This window comes from Danio rerio, chromosome 25, assembly GCF_049306965.1.
Source record: "Danio rerio strain Tuebingen ecotype United States chromosome 25, GRCz12tu, whole genome shotgun sequence".
NCBI lineage: Eukaryota > Metazoa > Chordata > Actinopteri > Cypriniformes > Danionidae > Danio > Danio rerio.
In genome coordinates this window covers 40,190,001-40,200,000 of record NC_133200.1, presented here as the reverse complement: position 1 = coordinate 40,200,000, position 10,000 = coordinate 40,190,001, and the positions used below count along the sequence as shown (strand labels likewise).

The window sequence follows — 10,000 nt, the reverse complement described above, 5'->3', positions numbered from 1 at the left end:
ATGTGGACGCTCGGGTCGGCGTGTGGATGTCTGACCGGTGATGTGGACGCTCGGGTCAGTGTGTGGATGTCTGACCGGTGATGTGGACGCTCGGGTCAGTGTGTGGATGTCTGACCGGTGATGTGGACGCTCGGGTCGGTGTGTGGATGTCTGACCGGTGATGTGGACGCTTGGGTCAGTGTGTGGATGTCTGACCGGTGATGTGGACGCTCGGGTCGGAGTGTGGATGTCTGACCGGTGATGTGGACGCTCGGGTCGGCGTGTGGATGTCTGACCGGTGATGTGGACGCTCGGGTCGGAGTGTGGATGTCTGACCGGTGATGTGGACGCTCGGGTCGGTGTGTGGATGTCTGACCGGTGATGTGGACGCTCGGGTCGGTGTGTGGATGTCTGACCGGTGATGTGGACGCTCGGGTCGGTGTGTGGATGTCTGACCGGGGATGTGGACGCTCGGGTCAGTGTGTGGATGTCTGACCGGTGATGTGGACGCTCGGGTCGGTGTGTGGATGTCTGACCGGTGATGTGGACGCTCGGGTCGGTGTGTGGATGTCTGACCGGTGATGTGGACGCTCGGGTCGGTGTGTGGATGTCTGACCGGTGATGTGGACGCTCGGGTCGGCGTGTGGATGTCTGACCGGGGATGTGGTGTGTCAGGGATGATGATGTGGGCACTGACCTTGCTGCGGGAGGGCCGTCTGGAGCCCACCAGCCTCATGAAGCGGTTGTACTGCTCGTCCTGATTGGACAGATCCCGGATCCTGCGGATCTCGTCCTCCCGCCGCCGCCGCTCCTCCTCCTGCTCCTGCTGCTGCCGCCGCGCCTCCTGCTGCAGCTTCCAGGTGCGCAACTGCTGCTTCCTCAGAGCCTGCTTGGCTGAGCACACACACACACACACACACACACACACACACACACACACACACACACACACACACACACACACACACACACACACACAGGTCAGTATCTGTGTTCACTGTGTTTGGTGTTGGTGTTCTGAGGTGCAGCTCATTTATTGGAGCAGAACAGACTCCTCTCCTCTCCTGTCAGTCAGATCAGTGCAGGAGCAGCAGGAGACGCTCATCTATTATCTAATCATCACATCTCTGTGCACGAGTCTAATTCTCATCTTCAGAAAACAGAGCTAGTGTGTGTTCCAGCAGGTGTGTGTTCAGGTGTGTGTTCTGGCAGGTGTGTGTTTTGGCAGGTGTGTGTTCAGGTGTTCAGGTGTGTGTTCAGGTGTGCAGGTTTGTGTTTCGGCAGGTGTGTGTTCAGGTGTTCAGGTGTGTGTTCTGGCAGGTGTGTGTTCGGGTGTGCAGGTGTGTGTTCAGGTGTGCAGGTTTGTGTTCCGGCAGGTGTGTGTTCCGGCAGGTGTGTGTTCCGGCAGGTGTGTGTTCAGGTGTTCAGGTGTGTGTTCCAGCAGATGTGTGTTCAGGTGTTCAGGTGTGTGTTCCGGCAGGTGTGTGTTCAGGTGTTCAGGTGTGTGTTCCGGCAGGTGTGTGTTCAGGTGTTCAGGTGTGTGTTCCGGCAGGTGTGTGTTCAGGTGTTCAGGTGTGTGTTCTGGCAGGTGTGTGTTCGGGTGTGCAGGTGTGTGTTCAGGTGTGCAGGTGTGTGTTCCGGCAGGTGTGTGTTCCGGCAGGTGTGTGTTCCGGCAGGTGTGTGTTCAGGTGTGCAGGTGTGTGTTCAGGTGTGCAGGTTTGTGTTCCGGCAGGTGTGTGTTCAGGTGTGCAGGTGTGTGTTCCGGCAGGTGTGTGTTCAGGTGTGTGTTCCGGCAGGTGTGTGTTCAGGTGTGTGTTCCGGCAGGTGTGTGTTCAGGTGTGTGTTCCGGCAGGTGTGTGTTCAGGTGTTCGTTCCGGCAGGTGTGTGTTCAGGTGTGCAGGTGTGTGTTTCGGCAGGTGTGTGTTTCGGCAGGTGTATGTTCGGGCAGGTGTGTGTTCGGGCAGGTGTGTGTTCAGGCAGGTGTGTGTTTCGGCAGGTGTGTGTTTCGGCAGGTGTGTGTTCAGGCAGGTGTGTGTTCAGGCAGGTGTGTGTTCAGGCAGGTGTGTGTTCAGGCAGGTGTGTGTTCGGGCAGGTGTGTGTTCGGGCAGGTGTGTGTTCGGGCAGGTGTGTGTTCGGGCAGGTGTGTGTTCAGGTGTGTGTTTCGGCAGGTGTGTGTTCCGGCAGGTGTGTGTGTGTGTCTTACTCAGGTGTGCGGGTTTCTTGGCTCTGTTGGATGGTCTGCTCTTGTCTGCAGGTGTTCTGGCCGCTCTGGATCTCTCTGCTGCTCTCGGGCTGGTCTTCTCTGCAGACGCTGAGCTGGTCTTCTCCGTCTTCTTCTCCTTGCTCTCCATCTTCTCCTTGCTCTCCTTCAGCACCTGCTTCTCCTTCTGCTGCCACTTCCTGCTGGCGGACTGTAGAGCGAGGAGACGCAGCTGCAGCTCCGACACTTCGTCCTCATCCTCCTTCTGCAGGACACACACACACACACACACACACACACACACACAGATCAGCTCAATGTGATGATGAAGCCGTCATCGGTCTGCATCAGGTCTGTTACCACAGTAGCGTGTGAGTGTGTGTGTGTGTGTGTGTAAGTGTGTGTGTGTGTGTTTTACCTTGCGGATGACGACTGGAGTCTCGTCGCTCACAGTGGAGATGTTGAGGTCTGATTCAGAGTCCTCGTCCTTCACAGCTGAGGACACACACACACACACACACACACACACACACACACACACACACACACACACACACATTCAATAACTCCATATATACCATGATACCTCCGTCTTCTATCATCTACTATCTACTCATGTCTCACTCCTTACAAACCTTTACGAGTGCTGAACACCAAAGAAGAGACTTTAAAGAATGCTAAAAGCCGGTAACCATTGTGTCCCACAGTATTGATTGTTTCCTACTACTAGAGGTAATGGTAACCGGTTTCCAGCATTCTTCAAAGTATCTTCACACACACACACACACACACACACACACACACACACACACACGCGCACACACACACGCGCACACACACACGCGCACACACACACGCGCACACACACACGCGCACACACACACACGCACACACACACTCACACGCACGTACGCACGCACGCACGCACGCACGCACGCACGCACGCACACACGCACGCACGCACACACACACACACACACACGCGCACACACACACACACACACACACGCGTGCGCACGCACACACACACACACACACACACACACACACACACACATCTGGTGTGTGTTGCAGCAGTGTGCTCAGCTGTACCGTCATCTGCAGTGCTGTCCAGTGTCATCTGCTGCGTGTCCTCTTGCGTGTTCTCCTGCGTGCGCGTGTTCTCCTGCGTGTGTGTGTTCTCCTGCGTGCGCGTGTTCTCCTGCGTGTGTGTGTTCTCCTGCGTGGCTCTGCAGTTGAGTGCGTCTCTCTCTGCAGGTGTCAGCAGCTTCTGCCGCAGCGGGCGGATGTTGAAGGCCTGAAAGCTCTTCTTCTGCTGCTGCTGCTCCTCCACGGACTCCTGCGGCGCCGCTCCTCCGTCTGACCTGTGCACCGGCGGCTCCTCGTCCTCCAGGGCGGCGCGCTCCTCCTTGCGGATGCACTCCAGCTCCAGCTGGATCTGCTTGTACTTCAGCAGCAGGTCCTCGAAGCTCTCGTCCACCGGCTCGCTTTTGCCGAGCGGAGGGTTCCTGCGGGCTGCCGCGCGCACACTCTTCTCTGAGCACCGCGTTCAGGACAACACACTGCTGATGGACCAGCCCAGACATTGGTGCACTTAAATAAACCGTCTGCATGCTAATGTACCTGTCCTACACCTTGCTCACCTGTTCAGCTGGTTTTAGGGGCTGCTTCTGTACATTTAAACATGTAACTTGATAAACAACATTAAGATCAGTGATGATGACTGTAACGGCATCACACCATCCTTCAGCTGCTTTCTGTCCTCCATTATTCATTCAGAAGAGCAGCGCAAGCCTCAAGCCTTACATACTTCATTACATATAGAGCTCATTTGTGTTATTTAATTTAAATATATCTCGTCCTGCATGTTATTTCTCCCTGTAGAATTGTGCCTTTCACATCAACTACAATGTCAGAATCGGGTCTGCCGGTAATGAAGCCATCCAGGGGTGTTTCAGGAAACCCCCGTCAGCCAACTAAAGTGGCATCGGTACAAATATCGTTTGTTGATTTGCCGTTTCCTGAACACCGCTGTCCCAACAAACATTCGCAAACTGCATCTCGAACTCGAGCGCTTGCAACTACACCTCTGGAGCTGTCGCTGGAAGCTGAGATCCTGGCTGTGTGCTATTCGCAGTTATCCCCCCTATACCCTATCCCTATAAACACACACAGTGAGCGCATCTCTCAGCTGTCTTCTGCTTTTGAAATATCTCTACAGTTCAGTTCTAGTGATCTTCATGTTTACAGCTGCGCTCCCTTCGCAGTGCACTTTTGATGCTATTTTGAACAGAGCCGTGGCTCATGAGGACAGCTGTAGGTGATGATTATTATTTAAGAGCTCTGTAACGCCTACCAAGCTTGAGAAAACAAATAGATACACAGCGTACGATACCGGCTTTACTTTACAGCAGGTTATTGATCGAGAGATGTGACATGAGCCTGAGGCCAGAACACTGCTGCAGTGGGTTTAACAAGTCCGATTGTAAAAGCAGACGTCACCAAAACATTCATTTAAATAAAATAAACAAACATCTTAATAATGATGATGATGATGATGATGAAGTTTGATTTTTTTCTTCATTTCTTGGTAAACAGTCTACTGTAAATTAGGCCTACAACATTAGCGATTCAGATATGAGAGTGGAATATGTGTTAGCTCAGTGAAGTTATCTGGAATATCCTCAATAATACTATAATATGTGTCCTTTATATATTTATTTCCATTAATATGGAAAACGAGTGCATGTTTTTACCAAGTATAACATTGGATGTGTGTGTGTGTAAAACACTGATTAGCACAGATGATTATGGGTTTTCCTCTACAGGAGTTCCTCCGCCGTGTTCAGAGCATCATTACGGCTGTTTTACGCTGTAACTGATGTGATGCAAGCGAGTTTAGTTTAGTTTAGTTAATTTAGTTTTGGGAAACGCCCGTCTCTACATCGCTCTTTTCCTAACCGATGCACTGTACTATGGTAGTTCAGCTGTGAGTTACATCTGTTTGAGAAACACACCCCTGATGCTCCGCTTCTACAGTACCGGGTCTGCTCTACATGGACCGGTTCTTATGCTGTGTAGTCAGTGAGGAACTCTAAATATAAAGAATTACAAGTATTGAATACAGTGGCTCTCAAACTTCTTGCACCAAGTGCCACATCAAAAAAACTAGTATTGAAATAAAGCAGCACAATTGGCCAAATTAAGCAGCTACAGCACTGAACAGTTCGAAAACCAGGCGTATTCATATTTATACAGTTTAACAACTTGACCACGACACTCGCAGAGCGACATCGTTTTCATCTGGGTGCGCCTGGAAGACGCGAGCGCGGCGTGCTGCAGTTCCTACTCATTTTACTAGCCTGTGGGTTACATTTAGATGCTCAAGTGATCGAGATGTATCAAGAGAATACGGTCATTTATCCAAATAAAAGATTGTTCAGACTCGGATAATAAATAAAATGGAAAAGATCAATAATTTTTTGTGCGGCCCGGTACTGATTGATCTGTGGCCCGAGGGTTGGGGAGCACTGCTCTAGCGCATGTCTGCTCTGCAAGCACCACACACCTCTATCTCTAGTTCTGCCTCATTTGGTTTGATTTTTCGCAGCTGATGACACTATATCTGACACTATATCTGACGCAATATCTGACGCTATATCTGACGCTATATCTGACGCAATATCTGACGCTATATCTGACGCTATATCTGACGCTATATCTGACGCTATATCTGACGCTATATCTGACGCAATATCTGACGCTATATCTGACGCAATATCTGACGCTATATCTGACACTATATCTGACGCTATATCTGACGCTATATCTGACACTATATCTGACGCTATATCTGACGCTATATCTGACGCTATATCTGACGCAATATCTGACGCTATATCTGACGCTATATCTGACACTATATCTGACGCTATATCTGACGCTATATCTGACGCTATATCTGACGCAATATCTGACGCTATATCTGACGCTATATCTGACGCTATATCTGACGCTATATCTGACGCTATATCTGACGCAATATCTGACGCTATATCTGACGCTATATCTGACGCAATATCTGACGCAATATCTGACGCAATATCTGACGCTATATCTGACGCAATATCTGACGCTATATCTGACGCTATATCTGACGCAATATCTGACGCAATATCTGACGCAATATCTGACGCAATATCTGACGCTATATCTGACGCTATATCTGACGCTATATCTGACACTATATGACGAGATGCACTGAAGTAAACATTCTAAGCACAGCACGTTGATCGTAGGCTTCAGAGAACAGCTAGTGCTGATCACATCGGTGTAATTGAACGCATCAAATGATTCAAATTGTATTCATTTTTTTTTAGAAGTAAACCTGCGCAGCACTAGTGCTACACACACCACAATTTGAGAACCCCTGATTTATTAACGTGTGTGTACAGCAGCAGACTGAGAGTCTTCCAGCTGAAGCGTGAGACTGAACTCCACTGAGAGATCACAGACACCTGAGAAACTTCACTGAGACTGAGGAGGAGCACACGGGTTAAAACCGTCTGCTATACAGACGCTGAGACGTGTGTAAGATCTGTTTATTTACTCTGTTGTTTTCAGGACAGCAGCATGTCCAGCTGAATACACACACAGATGCTGCTTTAAACTAAACTGATCTGAGATTGACAGACTAATGAAGACAGCAGAAGATAATGACTGATCTCCATTATTCAGCCGGACATGTTCACTGCTCCACAACATGTCAGATGTTTCTCAGATTAAAATATATTGCGTAGAGAATGAGCAGTGAGCACAACAGCGTGATATTTACATCATATCGGGGTTATCATGCTGCCAGTCTCACACCGGCCCAGGGCTGGGTCAGGCTCTAGAGCAGGGGTCACCAAACTTGTTCCTGGAGGGCCGGTGTCCTGCAGAGTTTAGCTCCAACCCTAATCAAACACACCTGAACAAGATAATCAAGCTCTTACTAGGTATACTTGAAACATCCAGGCAGGTGTGTTGAGGCAAGTTGGAGCTAAACCCTGCAGGGACACCGGCCCTCCAGGATCGAGATTGGTGAGTCCTGCTCTAGAGCATCTGATTGGCCAGGAGATCTGATGAGAAGCTGAAGTACGAGGTGACGTGAGCAAACATCGAGGCCTGTTTAGGCGGAAGTGACTAAACTGCAAACTTCAGATGTTTACATGAGGTTTACATCTTGTACGTGTGAATGTGAAGACTCTGGATGACGGAGATCCAGCAGACCGACATCTACACTGATTATCTGAGTCTTCACGGGATGTTTAGGGAGAAGCTCTGCCTGTGTGAGTGTGAACCCCCGTCATACACTGCTGCTGCACACACTGAGCTACTGTACTGATGATCTACAGATCTACAGCTGGCTGTATGTAAAGGATACGCGGTTTCCTGCCGGGGGAGTCTGTCCGGTGGTTCTCCGGGAAGCGCTGCTGCCAGTCCCGGGGCGGCCAGTCCTGCGGCCGCTGAGCGCGGTACCTGAAGCGGCCCGTGAGCGCTGCGTGACTGCGCTCCCAGAAGCCGGAGCGCGGCGCGGACTCGAAGGCCTGCCGGAGCTCGCAGGGGAAGGCCGGGTGCGGGTGCGGAGGCCTCGGCGGCCCCGCGGCGCTGCCTATCACCGGCCCCGGCAGACGCGCTCTCCGGTAGGGGCGGCAGGGCCGGGGCCGCCGCGGGGGTCTCGCGTTCTGCTGCTGCGGCTCATCGTCGAAGATTTCTCCGTCCTCCAGCTCCTCCCCTTGGGGAGAAGCGCAACTCGGGTTCGACTCCATTAGCGATCACAGCCGTTACCGACAGCTCATGCTGGCTCTGATCCGCCTCAGGAAGCAGCTTTCTGCAGAATCACGCACATCCGGGCTCCTGCCGCTGAAGTCTCGCGAGAAAGATGTTTTTTTATTATAACATTTAAACAGTACAAAACTAAACATGCCAGGGGGTAAACATAAATCAAAGACAAATATACATATGTAATAATCAAATACATGTGTTCAGTCATCAACACATTAAAGTTGGGTTTCTTATTGGTAAATTTATGAACGTAGAATTTTGTTAGCAAAATAATTAAATTAATTAAATAAAAACAATTCTCCTCTTGAATAGGGTTCATGGAAATGCCAAACAGTAGATTTTCCCACAATGATAGAGCTTTATAACACTGTCATTTGTTATTAATTAACTCTTGCACCTCACTCCATCAGTTGACTGAGTATGAAATAAGTGTACCGCAGTCTCCTCATATTCATGACAAAAACACAATTTACATCAATCCCACTTTACATTTTTATAGATAATGTTTTGCTGGATAAAATCTGTGGAGAAGTTTGTAAGATTTTCCTTTAATTTTATTTCTAGCATGGTATTTCTGTGGTAACAGCCACACTTTTCCCAGCAAATCAGTTGATCCTTTAATAAAGACATCCGATAAGATTGAATATAAGGTACAGTAATAAGTTCTCTTTGGAAAAGGGTATGTATAGCCTTATTATTACTCTTGGTGTATATATTAAAACAGGTTTTACCCACATATGATTTAGTGATATCAAAAGCATGAACATGACTAAAACCTCTAAATAACACATGGACTGAAGGAATTGAACTAGTAACAGGTGAAAACTCTTGTTGGGTAATTGAGATTTTGTAATAAGAGAGGAATTCATTGTAAGAAAAGAGTACACCTTATTTATTATTTAACTGACTAACTAGATTCATTTTGTTTTCAAACCAATCATTAAAAAAAGAGATTTGCGCTTGTATATGTTTCTATTATTCCAGATGAAATAGCCATGTGGGGAGAAACTATGCTTATACATTTGTCTGTGAAGGCAGATCATTTAACTGGGATTTTGTCTGTATTATAATTAGTGAGAAAGACGGTTGCAGCTAGAAGAGAGACAGAGATATATATCTAAGGAAGAGAGACAGCTGCGGCCAGAGATTTATTAAATTACCATTAGCTGTATGTACTTCTACACCAGTGGAGGACGAAACCTGCAAAAACAATAAATACATTAAAAAATGCAAATAAATACACCAATTCCTGCATAAATATAACAATAAATAAATAAATACACAAATTCCTGCATAAATCAATAAACAGCATAGACACTACACTATTTAGTTTATTAATGCAGGAATATGTGGATTAGTTATTTTGCATATTTGTTTATTGTTTTTGCAGGTTTTGTCCTCCATATATGAGTAATTATACCGAATATTATACATTCAATTAGCCACTGGATTTGATCCTATTACCGTGTACAGTGTGCAGTCAATAATATTGATTATGTCCACTCCTCTCGGCGCTCACACGCGGCGCTGTGGTCCTCTGGCAGTGACGTCACGTCCCCTGTTCCTGTTGACAGCAGAGCGCTTCCGGTCGAGCTGTGCTCCGCCGTGTTTTGGCAAATATCTGCGGATCTGCTGCAGTTTGCGCGTCTGTTATTGATCACCGACTGACGGAGAGTGTCGATAACCCCTCCTGCAGCGCGCGCTCGCCGTGAGCTGATCGACCAGCGCGAATGATCTTCGGTTATTGATGAGTTATTGATCAGCGGCAGGATGAGGAGGAGAGGCACGCGCACGAGCAGGAGAGAAACACGTGACCACAGCAGCGGTGAGCGCGCGCACTCTTCATCACTGTCTGTGTATATGTCTGTGTGTGTGGGGGGGGGTTCTGGAGATGATCACACACACCTGAAGAAGTCGATCAGCAGAGCTCCAGGCGGGGGTGATGGATCAGGACCGAGCTCAGAGCCCCCTGTGTATGATCCAGCACCGGAGTCT

The 10,000-nt window shown here is 48.7% G+C and overlaps 2 protein-coding genes across 4 annotated transcripts in view; one reads left to right on the top strand and one right to left on the bottom strand.

The window, feature by feature from the left end:
• The window catches only part of zfc3h1 (zinc finger C3H1-type containing), a 27,449-nt gene extending 19,421 nt beyond the window's left edge, over positions 1 to 8,028 (bottom strand). Inside the window, exons 1-5 of the mRNA XM_073943452.1 lie at positions 7,605 to 8,028; positions 3,272 to 3,715; positions 2,598 to 2,674; positions 2,183 to 2,444; positions 677 to 873 (exon numbers count right to left, since the gene is read on the bottom strand). Of these exons, the coding sequence (XP_073799553.1) occupies positions 677 to 873; positions 2,183 to 2,444; positions 2,598 to 2,674; positions 3,272 to 3,715; positions 7,605 to 7,989 (1,365 nt within the window). The 5' untranslated portion in view covers positions 7,990 to 8,028. The remainder of the gene's footprint in view (positions 1 to 676; positions 874 to 2,182; positions 2,445 to 2,597; positions 2,675 to 3,271; positions 3,716 to 7,604) is intronic.
• A 1,552-nt stretch (positions 8,029 to 9,580) lies between these two features.
• znf276 (zinc finger protein 276) overlaps positions 9,581 to 10,000 on the top strand; it is a 4,691-nt gene continuing 4,271 nt past the window's right edge. For 2 of the 3 annotated variants that reach the window (XM_021470427.3, XM_021470426.3), the window contains exon 1: positions 9,581 to 9,830. In XM_021470427.3, coding sequence (XP_021326102.1) covers positions 9,776 to 9,830 — 55 coding nt within the window. In that variant the 5' untranslated portion in view covers positions 9,581 to 9,775. 3 annotated transcript variants of the gene reach the window in all.